General features: G+C 42.6%; 1 protein-coding gene across 2 annotated transcripts in view; it reads left to right on the top strand.

The window, feature by feature from the left end:
- Positions 1-24232, top strand: part of LOC117403245 (protein kinase C epsilon type) — a 161643-nt gene that overhangs the window by 83717 nt on the left and 53694 nt on the right. For both annotated transcript variants that reach the window (XM_034921407.2, XM_034005248.3), the window contains 8 exons: positions 8115-8280; positions 10087-10121; positions 10524-10612; positions 12943-13072; positions 14796-14938; positions 17753-17849; positions 18711-18922; positions 20182-20355. In XM_034921407.2, the coding sequence (XP_034777298.1) occupies positions 8115-8280; positions 10087-10121; positions 10524-10612; positions 12943-13072; positions 14796-14938; positions 17753-17849; positions 18711-18922; positions 20182-20355 (1046 nt within the window). The remainder of the gene's footprint in view (positions 1-8114; positions 8281-10086; positions 10122-10523; positions 10613-12942; positions 13073-14795; positions 14939-17752; positions 17850-18710; positions 18923-20181; positions 20356-24232) is intronic.

The raw sequence follows: 24232 nt of genomic DNA, 5'->3' as shown, positions 1-24232 counted from the left end.
GAACAGAATCGAATGGTTTTATTTAAACACACCGAACAGAATCGAATGGTTTTATCTAAACACACTGAACAGAATCGAATGGTTTTATCTAAACACACCGAACAGAATCGAATGGTTTTATCTAAACACACCGAACAGAATCGAATGGTTTTATCTAAACACACCGAACAGAATCGAATGGTTTTATTTAAACACACTGAACAGAAGGGAATGGTTTTATTTAAACACACTGAACAGAATCGAATGGTTTTATTTAAACACACTGAACAGAATCGAATGGTTTTATTTAAACACACCGAACAGAATCGAATGGTTTTATTTAAACACACCGAACAGAATCGAATGGTTTTATTTAAACACACCGAACAGAATCGAATGGTTTTATCTAAACACACCGAACAGAATCGAATGGTTTTATCTAAACACACTGAACAGAATCGAATGGTTTTATTTAAACACACCGAACAGAATCGAATGGTTTTATTTAAACACACCGAACAGAATCGAATGGTTTTATCTAAACACACTGAACAGAAGGGAATGGTTTTATTTAAACACACTGAACAGAATCGAATGGTTTTATTTAAACACACTGAACAGAATCGAATGGTTTTATCTAAACACACCGAACAGAATCGAATGGTTTTATTTAAACACACTGAACAGAATCGAATGGTTTTATTTAAACACACCGAACAGAATCGAATGGTTTTATTTAAACACACTGAACAGAATCGAATGGTTTTATTTAAACACACCGAACAGAATCGAATGGTTTTATCTAAACACACCGAACAGAATCGAATGGTTTTATCTAAACACACCGAACAGAATCGAATGGTTTTATCTAAACATACTGAACAGAATCGAATGGTTTTATTTAAACACACTGAACAGAATCGAATGGTTTTATTTAAACACACTGAACAGAATCGAATGGTTTTATCTAAACACACCGAACAGAATCGAATGGTTTTATTTAAACACACTGAACAGAATCGAATGGTTTTATTTAAACACACCGAACAGAATCGAATGGTTTTATTTAAACACACTGAACAGAATCGAATGGTTTTATTTGAACACACTGAACAGAATCGAATGGTTTTATCTAAACACACCGAACAGAATCGAATGGTTTTATCTAAACACACCGAACAGAATCGAATGGTTTTATTTAAACACACTGAACAGAATCGAATGGTTTTATCTAAACACACCGAACAGAATCGAATGGTTTTATCTAAACACACCGAACAGAATCGAATGGTTTTATCTAAACACACCGAACAGAATCGAATGGTTTTATCTAAACACACCGAACAGAATCGAATGGTTTTATCTAAACACACCGAACAGAATCGAATGGTTTTATTTGAACACACTGAACAGAATCGAATGGTTTTATCTAAACACACCGAACAGAATCGAATGGTTTTATCTAAACACACCGAACAGAATCGAATGGTTTTATCTAAACACACCGAACAGAATCGAATGGTTTTATCTAAACATACTGAACAGAATCGAATGGTTTTATCTAAACACACCGAACAGAATCGAATGGTTTTATTTAAACACAGACAAGCGAGGGATACTATTGCTCTTCTGTAAGCCTGGGTACAATCTGTTTGGGGTTTAACTCTGTGGTGCTCAGTTTTAGCGCTGGGTACACAATGGGGATAATATAAATACATTATTTCCTTGGCATGTGTTTTTATTAACCTCTCAGTGCCATTTGCCTCTGACTCTCATATTAGAAGAACCTACAATGTGATGCCTCTTGCTACTCATTTGCAGCAGACTGGGACCTTCACAAACACTTGCTTAGTCCCCGTGCAGTCTTATTACAGAATTCCATCTGCACCATGAAACCGTTCTGTAAAACTCAACTCAGCTCTTCCAATATCAAAATGCAACTGAAGGTTACAGAAGGTAAAAGATTGCCTGTACTGTACAGTATCACGTTTTTGTTTAATTGCCTGTAGTAAATTAATTTAGCCACCTCCAGTATATCCCTGAATAACATTAATAGTTTTGCAGTCCAAGGTTTAAAGCCCACCTCTTTCTTAATAGATGCTCATTAGGTAACTTCCTCCATTTGTGTCACTTCAAATGAATTTGATCTCAGTCTGATTCCAATGGAAACAAACAGGACTGATTAGAGGTTGCTTTCAAGTCGGTCCCAGTGGCAGGTGGAAATGTGGCATTATATCCACTGCTTAAGGAAATTAAAATAAAAAAACATGTTCTTCTTACAATCCCATTCATAATGTAAGTTTAACTGAATGTACCAATATTAAAGGACAGCTACTTTGAAAAACCAGACCCTAAATCAGCAAGTGCTGTACTGTCAGGTGCTTGTCAGGTTGAGTTGCAAAGCCAGCTTCCCAAGCTGTCTGCTGGTGCAGTACAGACCCTTTATAATCTGTTCCAAGATGCATTTCACAAGAGTAATATAAAAATGATGACTGCTGCTGTTAATTCACAAAACAGTAACAAGCTGTTAACTTGCTCAGCTCTCAACACATTTGCACACCACGTCTTTGTCATTTTACAGAATTTCAGGGGTTTTGTCAATGCAAGTAATCACCTGATGCTTTGTTTGTATAGTGTATTTGTTAGTGGTGTTTGTGTGAGCATATCTGATTGGGTGTGTCGTTTAGGATTCTGTTTGCAGTGGAACTTTTTAATTCACACGTCTAGAGGACCTCAAAGGGGAGCTTTTCATGATTAAAACTGTAAATAAATAAACAGTGCTGTAACACTTTCTGGCTGTTAGGTTACAGCACAAGGGACTCAGGGAGATTGAGTGCGACAGTGGACTGAATTAGATTTTTGAAATGCAGCCCCAGCTGGAATAGACAACCCAAAGCTGTGTACAGATAGGCACTGTGTCACTGTTGGCGAGTCAAGCAGTGAGTATATTTCTGTCTATAAAGGCTTTTAAGATAAATTGCCGGTTGGTACCTAAACTTACTGTATGCACAAAATTATGATTTTAGCAAACCTGAATACAGAGTTTTGTTTAGTTACTTTTACAGTACTGTAGTATGGTACCTGACAAAGGGACTGTATAATTTACAACTGTTCCTGCTTTAGCTAATATTTATTGCTGAAGTTTTAAAACATGAAGCGAAGGACTGAACTACAGTTTTTTATTTTCAAAATCGTCACATCTTTAATCTTTATAATTTGGTTTGTATTCTTTTTTTGTCCACCTTAGTCTTGGCTAGAAATGCTCACAAATGATTTTAAACTTTGACCTTTGGCAGCTTACTTCCAAAAATGCATTAAAAAACAACCATTGATATTCTTAGAGGATTTTAGTATTCTGTGAGTACTACAAGTTTGCAGAAATGGTAAAGGTTCGACAGAAAAAAAGCTGTGGATTTAAGGTAAAGAAATGGAGCATGCATGTTCCACCTTAAGTGGGAAGGCAAAAGGTTAATCCCGACAGGGCCTCCAAGTTAACAGCCCTGCAGATATTGAATTGCATGCAGCACTTTAAAAAGACTGGTGCAGACACTGCTTATAGGAAGATGTTAAGGAATTATTTGTGGTGTCACTCATTCAACACATGTATTACTTACAGCCCTTTTGCATTTTACCAGATGGACAGAAAACTGACCAAACTGCTGAAATGTACTTCACAGTATTTCAAGTTTTATGGATGGAGGGGCACTGTTAACTGAATACAAATGACCTTCAAAGCTCAAATGTTAAACAGAGATTTATGTTTAATCAGCAAATATAAAACTGATTGATATGTTTCTGTTTCAGTTTAGCATTTGAACAGTAATAAATTATCGTGATGTCGTCAGCCATTTTGTTGTGCCTTGATTATTTCTCGTATATGCTTCTTTCTCCCGTCCATTGTAGGGGAGAGAGAACAGTGGCTTTATTTAAAAAAAAGGCATGCATGCAATAGGAGAAAGATATACAGAAATAAGGTGTGTGACAGAGGAAGGATGGCTGACCAGGGAGAAAGTGGCAATTAATAGGAGCTAAAACACAACAATAACTGTTATGGTTTTCCGACAAAAATGTCTGACAATGGCATTATCGCCCAGCCTGCTGCTGTTAATGTTCCTTTCCTAAGAGCTGAATTCTCCTCGGGGCTCTATATTTCCGACTGTGTTGATGTTGTATCGCTCTATTCCTGGCTTCACCTCAGATCGAAGTGGTTCAATGAAGGTCAAACAGAACAAGCTGCTGAAACAAATGGGGCGGGCTCCTCCTTCCCCTCCTCTTCAGAAAGCACGGCCTGTCTGCTCAATGATAGATTACCATCTCCTGAGCCTCCCATTAGAAACCATAGCGACGGCGCTCCCAGTCTCCAGCCTGGACTCTCAGTGGGACCTGCTGCTGGTTCAGACTGTCCAACAGCACAGCCGCTCAGCAGGCAGCAGACAGGAGCAATTTGTGTTGTTTCCTGGGGACCGCCGGGATGAGATAAGCTGATTGGGATCGGTTCCACTGTGCACACACTGACACTCGCACACGTACACATTGGAGGCTGCTCTCCACTGAGCTCAGGGTGATAATAAAGACACATTTACTACGTCAGACCAATCCCGCTTGACCTCTGGGTGCTGTCAGTATGTCATTGTATGGTTCGGTTATGTCACACTAAAAGCCTGTGAACTCCTTTTCTGTTGGTCCTTACACTAGATGATTGCTGTTGCCTGCATTAGAAGCGTAGCTCGTTAAACTGTGCAGAGGACTGGGTTTGAGCCCTGGCATGGTGTTGAATTGTCACAGATTGTAAATTGAAGAGACCAAGCCAAACATGTAAGGCACCTTCCCTCTAATGCTTTAGGAATGTGACTGTGTTCTCAGACTGAAGGCTGAGGAGGAATGCTAGAGATACAGAGTATACATTCATTAACTCTTAAAGCACAAGATCTTTGTTGCCTTTCATTAGTATTCCTGACTTATTATTATTATTATTATTATTATTATTATTATTATTATTATTATTATTATTATTATTTATTGCTTAGCTGACGCCCTTATCCAGGGCGACTTACAATTGTTACAAGATATTACATTATTTTTACATACAATTACCCATTTATACAGTTGGGTTTTTTTCACTGGAGCAATCTAGGTAAAGTACCTTGCTCAAGGGTACAGCAGCAGTGTACCCACCGGGGATTGAACCCACGACCCTCTGGTCAAGAGTCCAGAGCCCTAACCACTACTCCACACTGCTGACTTCTGAAAAGATGGCCCATTACCACCAAAACAACAGCAAAAAATAGTTTCCGGAGATACCAAGGTGAAGGGTGTTTTTGCAGAGTATAGTTGACTTAAGAACCCCCCTCAACTGTGATCAGATGGAATGGTCTTGGTGTCTAGTTTTTTTGCAGCGGTTTTCCACCTCATTGACCTCCACATTTGACATGTGGAGTGACCCTGACAGTTTTCCAATAAACCAACTCTGTTAGAGCTGTGCTGAGCCCCTTCTACAGGAATGAGTGTGTTTGTGGTGTTTGCAATCCAGAAGGACAGAGGCACTGTACAGGGAGACAGATGCTCGCCTCTGGGGGAGGCAGGTACAGTAATCACACTGGGAATCAGGCTCTGGGGAGGCAGGTACAGTAATCACACTGGAAATCAGGCTCTGGGGAGGCAGGTACAGTAATCACACTGGGAATCAGGCTCTGGGGAGGCAGGTACAGTAATCACCCTGAGTCAGGCTCTGGGGAGGCAGGTACAGTAATCACCCTGGGAATCAGGCTCTGGGGAGGCAGGTACAGTAATCACCCTGGGTCAGGCTCTGGGGAGGCAGGTACAGTAATCACACTGGGAATCAGGCTCTGGGGAGGCAGGTACAGTAATCACACTGGGAATCAGGCTCTGGGGAGGCAGGTACAGTAATCACCCTGGGAATCAGGCTCTGGGGAGGCAGGTACAGTAATCACACTGGGAATCAGGCTCTGGGGAGGCAGGTACAGTAATCACACTGGGAATCAGGCTCTGGGGAGGCAGGTACAGTAATCACCCTGGGAATCAGGCTCTGGGGAGGCAGGTACAGTAATCACCCTGGGAATCAGGCTCTGGGGAGGCAGGTACAGTAATCACCCTGGGAATCAGGCTCTGGGGAGGCAGGTACAGTAATCACACTGGGAATCAGGCTCTGGGGAGGCAGGTACAGTAATCACCCTGAGAATCAGGCCCTGGGGAGGCAGGTACAGTAATCATACTGGGTCAGGCTCTGGGGAGGCAGGTACAGTAATCACCCTGGGTCAGGCTGTGGGGAGGCAGGTACAGTAATCACCCTGGGAATCAGGCTCTGGGAGGTCTGGTATTTTGACAGCTCGAGGGAATGTGTCTCTGACTGGCAGTGCAGGGTGCTCTGTGGTAGGTTGGTACACGTCTGCCCATCAGATTGCAAAGACACCGGATTAGTCACTCGCAGAGCCTTCAAGAAATTTGCATTTGACCACCTGCAGACCGTATCCAGTTTTGAAATCCTGTCTGTGCCAGGAATATGGATAAGACTTCCAAAAACTAAACACTTCTGTTTTATGAACATCTTGGGGGACAGATTTGTTCACTGCAATAGCTGGTTAATGCAGTATCATCTTACAAGCTACTGAGTTCAACTGGCATTAACATATACCAGTCAATACATAATAATAATAATAATAATAATAATAATAATAATAATAATAATAATAATAATAAACGTATATTTTTAATACACACAAGGGTTTGTTGTCATCATTTAAAGTTTATCTTATATACAGAACAAAAAGATGTGGCAGTCAGACAGACAGGGCCAAAGAGAATCGGTAGAGTATGCAGAGGCCTTTCCAGTTTCCAGTTTCCAGGTGGAACATTTTGTCTGTCTGTCTGTCTGTCTGTCAGGGTAGCAATTGCAATTGCAAAATCATAGTAACGCCTACTTTACCTAGCATGAAAGATCTGCAGTACAAGAAGCTGGAATGAGAAATGCTACGTAGACAGGTGGTGGCTAATGGAAGCACACACAACTCCCACCTAGGTCAGACGAACGTTTGAATTCTGATACTCTGGTCCAGCAGTCAAGCAAGCACAGACCCACTGCCATCTAGTGGTGAATCATAGGAACACCCTTTTACAGGATTAGAATCACTATTTAAAAGGGACAGTTCCTGTATTCATTTAATTTGGATTAAACTTGGTATATCTTTTGGTACACCAGAATTAATTAAGTTTGGCCCCTTTGACATGGTTTTTTAATTTTTTTTTTTTTTATTTCAGCATGTTCCTTCTTTCCTTCTTATTAATAGGAAAGATCACTGGTGTTTTGATCCAGGTCTCCTGACCTAATTCCTTTTAAGACAATTTGCTTCAGATCCGTTGTTTTGGGATGTGGCTTACCTGACAGTGAGCCAGAGACAGCGCTTACAGCCAAGCCACTATAAATACCATCAAGAAATACCCTTAACCCTTAACATGGAATAAGAGCAAGACTGTGACAATGAAAGGCGTGTCATGTCCATAGAGCTAGTCCCATACAGCCATCTGGTGGCTGGTTAAATGAATTACAACTTTTTTTTCTTGTATTCAGAACTGATTCTGATGTTTAAATATTGTAGTCTGACAATTTTGTTCAAAAAAGACCTTAAGTCCCCATTACCCTGCCACAAAAATACATACATTAAAGGAGGTTCTTTTTTTTATTATTTTCTTTTTACATTTTGACAATATTGCCCATGGATATGATACAACATTTGGAGCTAATATGTTCTAATGATCAACTGGAACAAATGCTCAGTTTAATACACACTGTAACACCCACCCTCCTCACACTGTAACACCCCCCTCCACACACTGTAACACCCACCCTCCTCACACTGTAACACCCACCCTCCACAAACTGTAACACCCACCCTCCTCACACTGTAACACCACCCTCCACACACTGTAACACCCACCCTCCACACACTGTAACACCCACCCTCCTCACACTGTAGCACCCACCCTCCACACACTGTAGCACCCACCCTCCACACACTGTAGCACCCACCCTCAACACACTATTCATGTTACGTGTCTAGCAGGTGTGTGTGTTAGGTGCACTCTGATCTAATCCCTCCCCTCCCCCTCTCTCTTCACAGCCGCCGCCTCCAAGGAGAATGAGGAGCGGGTGTTCCGGGAGCGCATGCGGCCCCGGAAACGGCAGGGGGCAGTGCGGCGTCGTGTGCACCAGGTCAACGGCCACAAGTTCATGGCCACCTACCTGCGGCAGCCCACCTACTGCTCACACTGCCGAGACTTCATCTGGTGAGTCTGAGCCGTGCCACCGGCTTTTCAACAGCAGCCCGAAGACATGCAAGATACACCAAGAAACTTACATGCTTGTCGAAGTCATATTCATAAGATATTTTCTTGCTTTTTCATAAGGAAAGGCAAACAGCGTCACCTAGTTGCAATTGTAACAAAGTATCTTAATGGTGAAGTCAGATTTTCTGCACAGCATCACTAAAATACAATGAGGGAAAAAGAAATAAAAAAGTAATGAAGAGCACCATTGGAATCACACTGCCACTCCGCACAGAAGCACAGAAATGTGGCAGCCTGGCTCTCACTGAGCAGGAGAGAGAGAGACAGCCAAAAACAGAAACGTAAAGATGTTATTGAATGAAACGGTCAGTTGAGGAAATGCATCCACTGGCCTCAGTTAAACTATTCACACTGCTGTGGGTGAACTTGAGGTCCTGAATAATAGGAGGAAAGAGCCTGGGGGGGGGGGGATTTCCTTTATGTTTGTATAGCTATTTTGGGAATAACCTATAGCTAAAAATGACATGCTTATGTATTAATAAATCTTAAAATAATGTGCTGCACTGTTCTCTAAGTCCGAATGCCTTGTATCAGGGGCAGTGGTGTGCTGATGAATAATGGCTCGGTCAGTAGGTGACATTGTCAGTACTCATAGTGGCACTGTATACCACATGATAGCATAATACTCAGCCCTGACCATCCTTTGTTACTGTAATAATCATTCGCAATGTGAATTTGCTACCACAATGAAGGCTACTAATGCACATCTGCCACTTACTAATATGCTAATACGTTGTTCACGCTGTCAATATTTTATCTGGAGCTGTGCAGAAAATCTATATATCTGACTTCCCTTTGAAATCTGTAATAAGCAACTACAGTAGAACCTGTCATATCCGATCCTGCAAGATACGACACACTCTATTAACCGATGGACCGCTGGCATGTGTCATTTACACATGCGGTGACCAAGTGAACAGGACTGATGAAAACTGATCAATGCAAATTTTATTGTGGGTCTAAAACAGTAAATTCAGCTCTTAGCAGGACAGAATGGACCCAGTTGCAGATTTTTTAAAAAAGACGTTTGGAATCCTGGAACCAATGAAATACAGAAGTTCTATTGCACTTTATTTGAATTTAGATTCAGGTAGCAATGGTAGTTATTCTGCCGCAGCCCTCTTTTTTGATTACTCTCCTGTTTCTCTTCCTGTGTTAAAAATTGTAAAGGAAGTCACAAGAGCCTTAGGTGGGGTCCTATTATGTTTACACAGGAAATGAGGGAGACACTGCAATCAAACTTATAGTGTTGTAGCATGTGAGGGATATTAGCCTAATACCACATTTTGCTTACTCTGAACTCTGGAGGAGTGGTAAAATAAATCAAAAGATTAAAATGCATCTCGTTAAAATGAGAATAAAAGCAATTGGCAAGTGCACCTAGCGACCGCCAATCATCCTCCCTATTCAGTAACCCACAGGCTTGATTATTTGTTAATATCAGGATTTCTGATTGAAGTGTTTTAAGGTTACGGAGGCGTTCCGTTTATCATCCTGCTCATTTATGCTTTTTACCCTTTATCACAGAACTGTCTCACAGTGGGTTATGGATCCCACAGCTGACACCATATTAAAGGATTTTTAAAGTATATTCCTGTGGCAACAACACTTGACATGTTAGTTTTCTGTTTTCCAGTACTTCTCAATATGTTTCCCTACTCGACTTACAGGTATTCACAGTGCTTTTGTTCATCTGTCTGTGCATACTGTTGTCTCTGTTAATAAGCCGTGTTTTGTGTTCCGCAGGGGAGTAATAGGAAAGCAAGGTTATCAGTGTCAAGGTGAGTTCCTGTTTCTGATCCTCTCGTGCATGGCAGAGCACACCTGACATTCCTTAAGTGTCCTTCTGAAAGACAAAGCAGGAACGTTTCTGCTTCAGTTTAATGACAAGCTTCTCGTTCTTTTTTGCATTTTTATTTAAAAAAATTAAGCAGAGTACAGTATGTTGCAGAAGAAACTGGCAGTTATAATCATGACATAAAACATAGTAACATGAACATGTGTCTGGCGATGTCTCAATACTATAAACTTAAATCAGACGTCATTTTATTTTATGTCCCTAGCTCATGCTTATTGCATTGCTGCTGATTAAAAAACAGCATTTGAAAGTTGCTGTCTAATGTTTTGCTTTGCAGAAAGCTCTTTTGCTCTATCTCAACAGGCTTGTGCTTTTCTCTTTCCAGTTTGTACCTGCGTAGTGCACAAAAGATGTCACGAGCTTATTATAACAAAGTGTGCTGGTCTAAAGAAACAAGAAGCAACACCGGATGAGGTACAGTACCAGCACCTGTGAGAGAATGTGCATGCACTGTAGGGCTGGAGGGTGTTTCTGTGAGAGAATGTGCATGCACTGTAGGGCTGGAGGGTGTTTCTGTGAGAGAATGTGCATGCACTGTAGGGCTGGAGGGTGTTTCTGTGAGAGAATGTGCATGCACTGTAGGGCTGGAGGGTGTTTCTGTGAGAGAATGTGCTTGCACTGTAGGGCTGGAGGGTGTTTCTGTGAGAGAATGTGCTTGCACTGTAGGGCTGGAGGGTGTTTCTGTGAGAGAATATGCATGCACTGTAGGGCTGGAGGGTGTTTCTGTGAGAGAATGTGCATGCACTGTAGGGCTGGAGGGTGTTTCTGTGAGAGAATGTGCATGCACTGTAGGGCTGGAGGGTGTTTCTGTGAGAGAATGTGCATGCACTGTAGGGCTGGAGGGTGTTTCTGTGAGAGAATGTGCATGCACTGTAGGGCTGGAGGGTGTTTCTGTGAGAGAATGTGCATGCACTGTAGGGCTGGAGGGTGTTTCTGTGAGAGAATGTGCTTGCACTGTAGGGCTGGAGGGTGTTTCTGTGAGAGAATGTGCTTGCACTGTAGGGCTGGAGGGTGTTTCTGTGAGAGAATGTGCATGCACTGTAGGGCTGGAGGGTGTTTCTGTGAGAGAATGTGCTTGCACTGTAGGGCTGGAGGGTGTTTCTGTGAGAGAATGTGCATGCACTGTAGGGCTGGAGGGTGTTTCTGTGAGAGAATGTGCATGCACTGTAGGGCTGGAGGGTGTTTCTGTGAGAGAATGTGCATGCACTGTAGGGCTGGAGGGTGTTTCTGTGAGAGAATGTGCTTGCACTGTAGGGCTGGAGGGTGTTTCTGTGAGAGAATGTGCATGCACTGTAGGGCTGGAGGGTGTTTCTGTGAGAGAATGTGCATTCACTGTAGGGCTGGAGGGTGTTTCTGTGAGAGAATGTGCATGCACTGTAGGGCTGGAGGGTGTTTCTGTGAGAGAATGTGCATGCACTGTAGGGCTGGAGGGTGTTTCTGTGAGAGAATGTGCATGCACTGTAGGGCTGGAGGGTGTTTCTGTGAGAGAATGTGCATGCACTGTAGGGCTGGAGGGTGTTTCTGTGAGAGAATGTGCATGCACTGTAGGGCTGGAGGGTGTTTCTGTGAGAGAATGTGCATGCACTGTAGGGCTGGAGGGTGTTTCTGTGAGAGAATGTGCTTGCACTGTAGGGCTGGAGGGTGTTTCTGTGAGAGAATGTGCATGCACTGTAGGGCTGGAGGGTGTTTCTGTGAGAGAATGTGCATGCACTGTAGGGCTGGAGGGTGTTTCTGTGAGAGAATGTGCATGCACTGTAGGGCTGGAGGGTGTTTCTGTGAGAGAATGTGCATGCACTGTAGGGCTGGAGGGTGTTTCTGTGAGAGAATGTGCATGCACTGTAGGGCTGGAGGGTGTTTCTGTGAGAGAATGTGCTTGCACTGTAGGGCTGGAGGGTGTTTCTGTGAGAGAATGTGCATGCACTGTAGGGCTGGAGGGTGTTTCTGTGAGAGAATGTGCTTGCACTGTAGGGCTGGAGGGTGTTTCTGTGAGAGAATGTGCATGCACTGTAGGGCTGGAGGGTGTTTCTGTGAGAGAATGTGCATGCACTGTAGGGCTGGAGGGTGTTTCTGTGAGAGAATGTGCATGCACTGTAGGGCTGGAGGGTGTTTCTGTGAGAGAATGTGCATGCACTGTAGGGCTGGAGGGTGTTTCTGTGAGAGAATGTGCATGCACTGTAGGACTGGAGGGTGTTTCTGTGAGAGAATGTGCATGCACTGTAGGGCTGGAGGGTGTTTCTGTGAGAGAATGTGCATGCACTGTAGGGCTGGAGGGTGTTTCTGTGAGAGAATGTGCTTGCACTGTAGGGCTGGAGGGTATTTCTGTGAGAGAATGTGCATGCACTGTAGGGCTGCAGGGGACAGCAGGGGTCACAGAGGAAGGAGGTTGGCGGCTCTGATGGGGCCACTCTTAACCTGTGAGCCAGAACTCACTTGATACCCCAGGAAGTAGTAGTGCGGCAGTAAAAGGTCACGTTGGATTGTGGGATTGATTTGAATATATGCAAACAAGCAAAGATGAACAAAGTTGAACAAACGTAGCACGCGCCTTTTGATGATGTACTTCCGTACAGCCCCGTTGGTTATGAGATACGAAACAGTACTGTCTGAGGTGTAGCTGAGGTATAAGTTAGCCTCAGTGGAAACCCTCCGGCTACACCTCGCCCAGACCGCCCCACTCAGCTCTGAAAGGGAGAAGATCCCTGAGCGGTGGTCTCACTGATGCTGAATCTCCTTCTCTTTTTCAGGTGGGCTCTCAACGGTTCAGTGTTAACATGCCTCACAAGTTCAGCAATCACAACTACAAAGTCCCCACGTTCTGTGACCACTGCGGCTCCCTGCTGTGGGGGCTGATGAGGCAAGGCTTGCAATGTAAAGGTAAGGACCCTCACAGCAGCAGCCGAACATTACTTCGGGTTCCCACTGAACACCAGTATTGTAGTAGTATTGCATGTGTTTTTTAACATTTTGTTAGATTTGTAGGATCAAAATTGATCATCGTCCTGGAATATTTATTTTAAAACTCAAACCTCAATGACTTTCCACCTGTATTTTTGATTAATTCAAGCTTGAGGAGGGATAGTATTATTGCTTACTGTACTTATATTTTTAGAGGTGCGTACAATGCATGTAGGTCATGGTCAATTACTTGTTTATCGTCCTGATCTTGTTGTGTCAGAGAGGTGTTGCTGATATGCTTGTATAACATTTTCTCATGATTGTGTATAAAAAGCATCACAGTAAGGCAGCTGTTCTTTATTGCATGGTTGTATAAGGTGTCATTTTATCTGTTGGCCTCAAGATGGCAATCAGGCTTTTAGTTCAAAACCACTAAGGATGCAACACAAAACAAACAAAAAGGCACAAGGGCCAAAACAAAATGTTTACACAAAAACAATACAGGCTGGGCTATTCTCAAAAACACAGTGTATACCAGAGAGGACGGGCCCAAACCATGGCTCACAAGCTGCATGCGACTCCCTGGCAGTGCAGGTGCGGCTCTGGTGAAATGCTGGGTGGCGATTGAAATGCAGCTCGAATTAACATGGTACAAATAAACATGAGTTTATTATTTGTGTTCTCTGTATTCATTCGTGTTTATTATTCTTTCTTCTCTCCCCTTCTCTCTCCTGTTTCTTTGAGCCTGCGTGTTCGCTGCAAGGGAAGAGCTTGTCAAAAAGAATCCTTACAAACGTGTGTTTTTATGTGGTGTTTTTGGTGAAATCGGGGCAGTTATCATATGTTGCTTCATAATAACTGAATACATTTTATTTAAAGTGCATAATACATGCGGTATAAACAGAAGTAATGGGAAAACACCATAGTGTTAAAGTTTAATACACTGTAGATCTACTGTACAATAAAAAATGACACAGAGACTGTAAGGCTCAGCAATGTTCTCTCTTGTTCTTGTGTATTTTGCTGTAAGGGCTACATTCCGTTATAATGTTCAAAAACAATGCTAGTATTTAAAATGTCTTGCTCACAAACATGTCATGTTTCACAGTGTGTGTCTTGCGGCTCTCGACCCCATATGAACATGTTGATAAGCGGCTCGTAGGGTCTGGAAGTTTGCCCCTCCTCCTGGTATATACAGTCACCTAACTCCTTCTCCCAAAGGAAGGATTTCCCCTCACCTTTATACAGGTGGCCACTCCCAGTTAGCACTCAGTTACCTTACTGGGGAATGGCCACACCTGTGATTGTTGGCAGGGACAGATTTAACCCCATCTCTGCCAACCTTACATTCCCACACACATTACTTACACCAGGAGGGCTTCTGCCCTGCCACAGAATTATAAGTGCGAGAATTGGAGAGTCAGTATTTTAGACTGAAATCTTAAAATCATATTTCCAGGGCCTTTCTGGAGCAAAGAAAAACGTTTTAAGATATATATATATATGTGCGTGTGTGTGTGTGTGTGTGTAATCCTCTTAAGATTTGTGGTTGGCCTTTACAGAAATAGAGTTTTAAAGGGCTTGTATGTAAGAGATTGGCACTGCTCCATGCTGCATAACCCCATGGTTTCTAAACAGCAGTCCCAAGCGAGATGATGGCCTCTCCTGGTGTTAACACGCTTGTCATTGTGCTTCCCGGCAGTGTGCAAGATGAATGTACACAGACGCTGCGAATCCAACGTGGCTCCCAACTGCGGGGTGGATGCGAGAGGAATCGCCAAAGTGTTAGCAGACCTGGGAGTCACTCCCGATAAGATCACCAACAGCGGCCAGAGGAGGAAAAAGGTAACCAGCCTCGAACCCCGCTCTCGTTTATTACATGAACCGGGAAGAGGAGCCTGTTCTCAGACATGCCCTTTTTAACATGTGGGGTTTAGGTTAGCCGCTCACCATAAGACCATAATGCTCTTTGGTCTAACAAGCATTTGCTGTAGGTCTCACTCTATCCCTCTGCCCTTTATTTTTCCACAAACCAGCACAACAGTATCCCTTTAACACGTTTGGCTACCCCCACCCCATGTTTGGAACATGATAGCAGGATGTTACAGTTAAGCAATGAAAAGAGGTTAATGTTTAATAGCTGGATTTTACAGTTAAGCAATGAAAAGAGGTTAACGTTTAATAGGAGGATTTTACAGTTAAGCAATGAAAATAGGTTAACGTTTAGTAGCAGAATTTTACAGGTAATCAATGAAAAGAGGTTAACGTTTAATAGCTGGATTTTACAGGTAAGCAATGAAAAGAGGTTAACGTCTAATAGCTGGATTTTATAGGTAAGCAATGAAAAGAGGTTAATGTTTAATAGCTGAATTTTACAGTTAAGCATCTAATGGGAGTCAAAGCACACGGATTGAATAGAAAAAATATAATACCCAGATTGCATTATTGTATTGTTAAAATATGGGCAAATATTGTAATAAAAGCCACGTTTGTGGTCAGCAAATTGGATAACAGGAACGTGGTCAGATTCACGTTGTGGATTAGTTGCTCAGACATGTGTAGCCATCTGGCTCATTTCATCAGCCACCCTCGTGAGATAGCGTGAGCTGGAGGGCCACAGAGTGTGTGCTTCAGCCCTCTAGCTGTGTGTGTGCGTGCGTGCGTGCGTGCGTGTGTGTCTGTGTTAGCAGTGGCAGAGAGAATGGAAAGGGGTTGCTCAGAGAGACAGCTGTGGCAGCATGCCGTTAGTAAGATGTGGGCAGCAGTGTGGAGTAGTGGTTAGGGCTCTGGACTCTTGACCGGAAGGTCATTGGTTTAACTCACAGGTGGGGGACACTGCTGCTGTACTCTTGAGCAAGGTACTTTACCTAGACTTCTCCAGTAAAAACCCAACTGTATAAATGGGTAATTGTATGTAAAAATAATGTGATATCTTTTAACAATTGTAAGTCGCCGTGGATAAGGGCGTCTGCTAAGAAATAAATAATAATAATGTGGTTGTCGGGATCCATAATTGGAGATCGCGTTATTTATATTTCACCTTATAACGAAATAATTTACAATAGCCAAATTAATTTTGCAGCGTACCATGGAAAATGAAGGAAGGAGACACACACACAATTTGCAGGCGCTTGAATCCACAGTTTATTGGGATGATTATTCCCTGGGCCATACCAAAAACAACAAACAGTCTTGCACATTCACACAGCAGCTTGCTTGACTCAGCTGTCAGCTCTGTCTGCGCTGATGTGGGCTTTCATGTTCCCGCCTACCCGGACGTCAATCAATCCTGGCTGCCCTGCTTGCACACACACACACACACACACACACACAGGGTCCGTAGAGCAGTCGTGTAACATTGTAAATCCTGGGTCGTTACAATATATACAGTATAATAAAAACTGCTATTCCTCCAGTTTAAAGCTTACACCGCTCTTATTTAAATTGTATAATTTTTATAATAAATGTTGTAAACTGTAAATAAATAACACAGAATCCAAGGATGTTAATACACACTTGTATTGTGTCGTACTTGTTTTGTAACATTAACGGACAGTTTGTTTTCACTTTTAGGAAATAAAATACAGTGCAAGCGCAGGCGCTTTATAAGTACTGTATGTCCCAGTTTCAACTTAAATGGGTTTAAATACAGTAACGTAAAACAACAATAAAACCCAACATTTGTGAGTCAAATTGCATTATGGGGGAAATGGGAGCTTCTATACTGGGTTGCTTTATAATGGGGTAGCACTGTGTATATACAGTAGTGTGAAAATGTATGAGAACACCTCAAGATTTGACTTCTGTATCCTTTACATACCTACCTGCATGAAAACCTCTGAATTTCAATTTCCAATCCGTAATCAGTGATCTAGAAGCAATAGGCACTTGTGTGTGAAAATGTTAGACCACTTTGTGCTTAAGTTAGGCATCTTAAACAACTTCTAGAACATCTCCTGCATTTTACCATGTGTGGCTCTGTGTTCCCTTTCTCTTACTACTTTAAATAAATGGCATGTATGGCCTATTAAAGTCATCAATTAAATTAGTTTGCCTAGTTTGTCAATTTTCCCAGATTTTCAGTTCCAGTGGTTTGATTTGCACAACAAATCAAAACTACAGAAGCAATGGGGTGTTCTAATACATGAGCACACTGCTGAACTACAGAAGCAATGGGGTGTTCTAATACATGAGCACACTGCTGAACTACAGAAGCAATGGGGTGTTCTAATACATGAGCACACTGCTGAACTACAGAAGCAATGGGGTGTTCTAATACATGAGCACACTGCTGAACTACAGAAGCAATGGGGTGTTCTAATACATGAGCACACTGCTGAACTACAGAAGCAATGGGGTGTTCTAATACATGAGCACACTGCTGAACTACAGAAGCAATGGGGTGTTCTAATACATGAGCACACTGCTGAACTACAGAAGCAATGGGGTGTTCTAATACATGTGCACACTGCTGAACTACAGAAGCAATGAGGTGTTCTAATACATGAGCACACTGCTGAACTACAGAAGCTACAGAAGCAATTGAGAGTTTGTATTGCACGCCATGTTAACCTGTGATGTTTTCATTTGTTAAGCAGTGCCAGGAATGCAGGTTGTAAGTCTGTGTCCTAATGCTGGTTTGCTGGTCTCTCTTTGCAGTTGAATCCCGCAGTGGACCCCCAGCAGGCTGTCCCAGGCTCCTCCCAGTCCGAGGAGGACCGCTCCAAATCGGCCCCCGTGTCCCCCTGCGATCAGGGTGAGGGAGGAGGTTGCATTCATGAAATCAGCAGACAGGGGGAGCGAGTTCTTTCAGCAGCAGACAGCTGATTGATTTTTTTAAACAGGAAATTAACAGGGGAATTTTAAAATAATTGACAGGTAGCAAAGTGGATTTTGATGACAACCTTAAAAATAAACGTATTCATTCAGAAAGTTACATTAGATTGTGGTAATTACATTAGAGCGAGCCTATATTCATAAAGCATATTTATCTTTACATACACCTCATTAGCCTGTGTAGACGCAGCTAACCAGAATGCAGTCGGGTTTGTTAAACTCGTACTGATCTCCCGCTCTCAGTGGACTGCCTGTATACTTGTATTTCCACTAACATGAAGTAGCTAAACTGCTTCATACTGTACTTCACCGTGTCAAGCTAAAAGGAGTTTTGTATACCTGCAGAACTTTTGCTTAATGCCCTAATAGTTAAACCTGCTTAACGGCAATGCTTTCTGTTAACTTACCTGTAAAAATAATAAAAATACATTCTATCACACATACTGTAATGATGGTGGTGGTATGGAGATCTGACATTGTTTATTTAGATCAGCAGAGCCCATGCAGTCAAACATGCCCCATGTAAAAGTATAATGATCTCCCTTATAATTGATAACGAAGCCCACAGGCACACTGAAATCATGGAAATGAATGCTAATGATGCAGGGCTGCAGCCTGCTGTACAAGGAGACACAGCTTTCATTTATTATCACTGTTGTTGACTGTACAGTGTTGACTAGCATGCTGCATGTCACAACAGTGTACCTCGCTTTACTTGTCCTTAGCATTTTGGGTCTCACATACCACAATAATGGATTTTCTTTCTTTTCTTTGACCCTAGAAATTAAAGAACTTGAAAACAACATTAGGAAAGCGCTTTCGTTCGATAACCGAGGTGAAGAGAACAAGACAGCAGCCTCGGGGTCAACAGACAGCCAGGGGAGGGGGGGGGAGAGCCGGGAGAACGGGGAGCTCAGGACCCTGCAGACCAAGCGCATGAACCTGGAGGACTTCATCTTCATCAAAGTGTTAGGCAAAGGCAGCTTCGGAAAGGTGCGTGACGGGTCACAGGCTTGCAGGCTGCTGCCAATAATTTCCTTTTAAACCAATTCCATTTCCCTTTTTTTATTAATTCCAACGCATCATTGATTAAAACTGCAATGAGCAGTATTCTGTTAAAATGAGCACCAAATTACTTAAATTGAAGTCACTGTTAGTCAATTAAATTGGCTTCAAATGGAAGCAGCTGAACAATCACAACCAATATTATGTCTAAAATATCAATTCTAAATCTGATTCCGTCAAAGGAATTGGAATTGGAATGAGGAGTGGAAATTGATTTTTAAAAGGAATTGAAAATGGAATTGGGATTGGAATAGAGGAATTGACCCCGGTGGTGAATAATATTTGTGTTGGGTGAGGTCTTCACATATTTATTTGTAATCAGTGCAAATAAATGTGACAGTAAAGTAAAACAATCAGCCCCTTATTTATTCAGCTATTGCACACAGTAGCGGTTAATTCACTAAAGACATCCAGCGATCAGTAGTACAACTAACTCTGGATTCATTCAGTAATCAAATACAAAATAATAAATGAAAAGTATCTCCTGGCCCACATTCTGAAAGCCATCCATAAGGGTGTAGAACTCTTCTTAACAGATGATTGGTATTGTTAGATATAAGCAGAAGGAAAACACATGCTTCTACCTAATTACTGTAAGCTACTGTAAGCGCTCCTCTCGCCAGACAGTCAAAACCTGTGAGCGGTAATTATGCTAATCAGCACACTGTAAACATGCACGTTCCCTGACGGTGACGTTCATTAAAGAGGCAGATTAATTGCACGGTATCAGTGCAGGCTCTTCAGGACAGTGCTGAGACAAAGGGGCTGGGAAAAGTGCCCTAGACTGACATTAGACTCCCGCAGTTACATCACACTGTTTTGCACCAGACTAAAGTACAGTACTCACAATGCTGGGCAAATAATGAAACAAGGTGAAAACACCACTAAAGCAAGACGCCAACATTTCTGGAATAAAAACCAAATGTTTTAACAGACTTACTGTACAGTACTGCTTGACACATGACATTAAATTACTTGAATACATTGCATAATTTGCAGTTGTAGCTTCAGTTTGCAGTTTTGTAATGCAAATCAAAATCTTCCATTGATTTCCCCAAAACAGTGAGCAAACCTCAATGAAATGATGGCATATCGAAAGGGTTGAAATGAAACTGTATGAACTGTGCAGCTCTGTGTGTCCGTTTCTCCCCACCTGCTCAAACTGAGCCTCTCCTTGGTGCTCCTAGGTCATGCTGGCAGAGTTGAAAGGAACAGACGAAGTGTACGCCGTGAAGGTCCTTAAAAAAGACGTCATCCTTCAGGACGATGATGTGGACTGCACGATGACGGAGAAGAGGATCCTGGCACTCGCACGGAGACACCCTTACCTGACCCAGCTCTTCTGCTGCTTCCAGACCAAGGTACAGCAGCACTTCGAGTAGGGTGCTGGGGTTTAGGATTAGCATGCATCTTCTCCGTCAGCAGGCATCACGCATGGATATCAGACTCCCATTGCACAGCAGTTTGATCAATTCCTGGTTTAACTATGGGTTTAATAGAGCACACCTGAGCTGATAGTAAAACCTTGAATGGGTGAAACTGCTATGCAATAGGGGCCTTATTTCCAGCCCTGGATATAGTAGAGGACCATGTAGAACTTTTTTTTTTTAATTTAGTAGTCACCCCAATTGTTTTTATTATTTTCTCGCCAGTTTGGAATAGCCAATTATTTTTAGGCTCAGCTCCCTGCTACATACCCCTGCGCTGACTCGGGATGGCGAAGACGAACACACGCTGTCCCCCGAAGCATGTGCCTTTAGTCGCCCGCATCTTTACACACTGCAGGCTCACCATGCAGCCACCCCAGAGCTACAGTGTTGGAGATCAGTGCAGCTCTGGGCAGCTTACAGGCAAGCCCGCAGGCGCCCGGCCAGACTATATGGGTGGTTGATGCGCTGTGAGTTGAGGACACCCTGGCCGACCTAACCCTCCCTCCCCCTGGGTGGCGCTCGGCCAATTGTGCACCGCCCCCTGGGAACTCCCATCCACAGTCGGCAGTGGAATAGCCTGGACTCGAACCGGCGACCTCCAGGCTATAGGGCGCATCCTGCACTCCACGTGGAGCGCCTTTACCAGATGCGCACTCGGGAGCCTCCTGAACATGTATAAGATTTTAGCTTTAACTTCTACACATCTGATTGAGATGACATGTTGTAGATATTTCTTATCTAAACACCTTGAGGGGTTCAGTCAGGATCATGATGTCCTACTTTACTTTCTGTATGCATACGTTCTTGGTGGACATTTCTTGCATGACGTTTCTACTCTATATAGTGTTACCATATGACTCTGTGTAAACTAGGACAGTTTGGGACAGTTCAGGCTTTTCAACTCACATTGCAATGCATTCTGGTAAATGTAGTCCTGCTCTGAGAGACAGTAAAACATACCAGAATGCATTGCGATATGAGTTGAAAAGCATGAACTGTCCTCCCCATTGTGCAACAGCGAACCCTGCTGGCCAGGCACCCAGTGAGCTCCAGTCTCGAGTTCCTGGGTGTAAAGAGGAAGCTGGCTTGGTCCTGGGATCGGAGGACGCCCACTGAAGCTTCAGTTCTCCTGAGCTGTGCGGGGAATTGGTGCAGAGAGGTGAAAAAATTATTGGACATTCCAGATTGGGGAGAAAAAGAGTTTAGTCTGAACCTGTAGATGGCGATCAAACGCAAGAGGACTGGACTGTCAGAAACAGCGTAAGAAATGAGTGTTTACAGTATGATCATACTAAAAAATGAAACTGAACATACTTTGCCACTCAGTTGTGTATTAAAATACCCAAGAAATTTGCATTAGAGTGGAACGTCAGGATTGTGCAAGCAAGTTCAAAAGAGGTTGTTTCTTACATTGTTTCTAGCCTGCAAGTAACTGCTTCTACAGTAACTGGTTTCCCAATTTCCCATGTACTGTAAATAAGGGGTGTATTTCATGATTATGAGTGGAGCTCCACACACAATTTATTATATACCTGTATTTGTCCCATATATGTCACAATATATTTCATGCTTACAAATATATATTGATTTTTTTTTATAAATATATAACGAATGATGCATTTATCAGTATATATTGGAATGAACTAAGACCAGCGACCAGTAGGAGCGCATCAATTCTCTATATTTGAATGAGCTACTATTAGAGACTATGGGATCTCTTCACTACAGTGACAATAGTCTCCCTCTATTTCCCCCTACCCAAGGGCAGTAGAAGCCAGTTCTGTGAGGGGATCTGTCTTTCGCAGCTGGTAGGACAAGGGGATTGTACTGTACCAGTGGTGGTGGCTTACCCAAGAACAGTAGAAGCCAGTTCTATGAGGGGATCTGTCTTTCGCAGCTGGTAGGACGAGGGGTTTGTACTGTACCAGTGGTGGTGGCTTACCCAAGAGCAGTAGAAGCCAGTTCTGTGAGGGGATCTGTCTCTCAGATCATACCGTATGATCACCTGTGGTGCCTTTAACAAAGGCAGTACGGCATCAATTAACATGTTTAAAGGTCAGTGGAAAGCAGGGAGCTGAGTGAGGTGCCATTGATAATGCTGTGAAGAAGTGCAGAAATGTGCTCGGGGCACGATGCAGGAGATTCATCAGCAAGCGCTCTCTTCAATGGAGATCAGTCGGCAGCAGCACTCAACCAGCACACAGGTCTGATGGAGGATGGAGGGCGACTGTATATCAGCTACTGCTCCGAGTCTACGCTACCACCATGTTATTGTGACTCATGGTAAACAATGGGCAGTGGAGGCACTATAGGGAATACTGTGTGTAGCTAATACATGAAAATCCTAGCATTCATTTAGAATTTATAGGGTCATTTTAGAATGTAGAGGGTCATTTACAGCAGCATAGACTTGTGATTCACATCTACTGTACATAGGTACAAACATAAGGGGGTTCATTTAGTTTATTCAGTATAATTATGACTGCTAGTCAGTTGATACACAATCTACTAGATAATCTACTAGGTATCAGGTACACCTTCCTTCTTCCAAATTTGAACCTAAGGACATTTTTATTACAAGCTACTGAATATGTCAGACTTGGGTATAGATTCTGCTGCACTCAATAGCTAAATATTTACACCAAAAAAAAAATCTAAAAATGTTTTGTTACTGGTTTTGGTGATTGTTAACACGGAACAGCAGTGTATTCCAGTAAAGCATTATTAGAACAGATTCCAGGGGTTATCTGTGCTGCTGTTGTAGGTAGAGTCGGTGTATATGAGATATAGCAAGAGTGTTGGCTTTAGATAGTTCAAATAAAACATCTGGAGACATGCCCACCTTCCTCAAGGTCATGAGCAGAATAATAATACCCGGGTCCAATCGGACAGATGGGTGAGACTGAGAGCTCCTCGCAGACAAGGCCGGTGTTTATTCTAACCTCTCCGAAGCGGAGGGCAATGATGATTTGTTTTTTGTTTGTGTGTTTTTTTTTTTTTTTTTATATGCCTTGCTCTTTCCCAAACAATGTCGAGAACATTCTGTGCTCTACTGGCTAACAGGGCGGGTCTTTGAGTGATTGCTTTTTTGAGAAATTCCAGTGAAGATATCTGAATTATGAAGAAGAAAAAAAAAAAAAAAGATTTTATCGTTGCATACACAGAAGGGTTTTCTGTAGAGATAAAAAGAATCTCGTCCTGATAACGAGTTTGACTGTTAATGAACCTGACAGGTTATACTGGCTGGGGTTAAAAGTACAGCAGTGGTAGAAACCTTGAGATGAACTTTGAAAAAAAACATCAAGAATCTCTGGTTAGACGACTGGGAGGGTAGAGTTCAATATCTATATATTAGCAAACTTTGTGTTTTTGCACTAACAAAAAAAACATTGTCACTGGATCTTAGAAGAATCTTGTTAGCAGGAACTAAAAACTATTTTGCCTGATTTCACTCCAAGCCTTTGAAAACCTCAACACCCTGTGTTCAATTCAAACTGTTAAAGAATGCTGTCAACATTTACCCAGGATAGTTCAGTCTTCTGTGCATCAGAGAGCGGACTTTGTTGGCTCACCAGTTTGTCTAGATTACCTCAGGTAGTTCTCACTCCTTGAAGCTTTTATGTCCACTCTGTCACAGCCATCCTCCTCAGTTAACTTGGCTGGTCTTAGTTGTTACAGATAACATTTTAAAATAATGAATTACCCATGAAGCTTGTGTTTTCAACATGGTCTTGTCGAGAGCCCTCAGCATGTACATGTTAAATAAAAAATTAAAAACACTTTTAAAAGGTTATGTAGTAAAAGCACA

Source organism: Acipenser ruthenus, chromosome 5 (genome assembly GCF_902713425.1).
Source record: "Acipenser ruthenus chromosome 5, fAciRut3.2 maternal haplotype, whole genome shotgun sequence".
Classification (NCBI taxonomy): domain Eukaryota; kingdom Metazoa; phylum Chordata; class Actinopteri; order Acipenseriformes; family Acipenseridae; genus Acipenser; species Acipenser ruthenus.
Note: the sequence above shows the minus strand (reverse complement) of the source record. Positions and strands in the feature narration are given on the sequence as shown.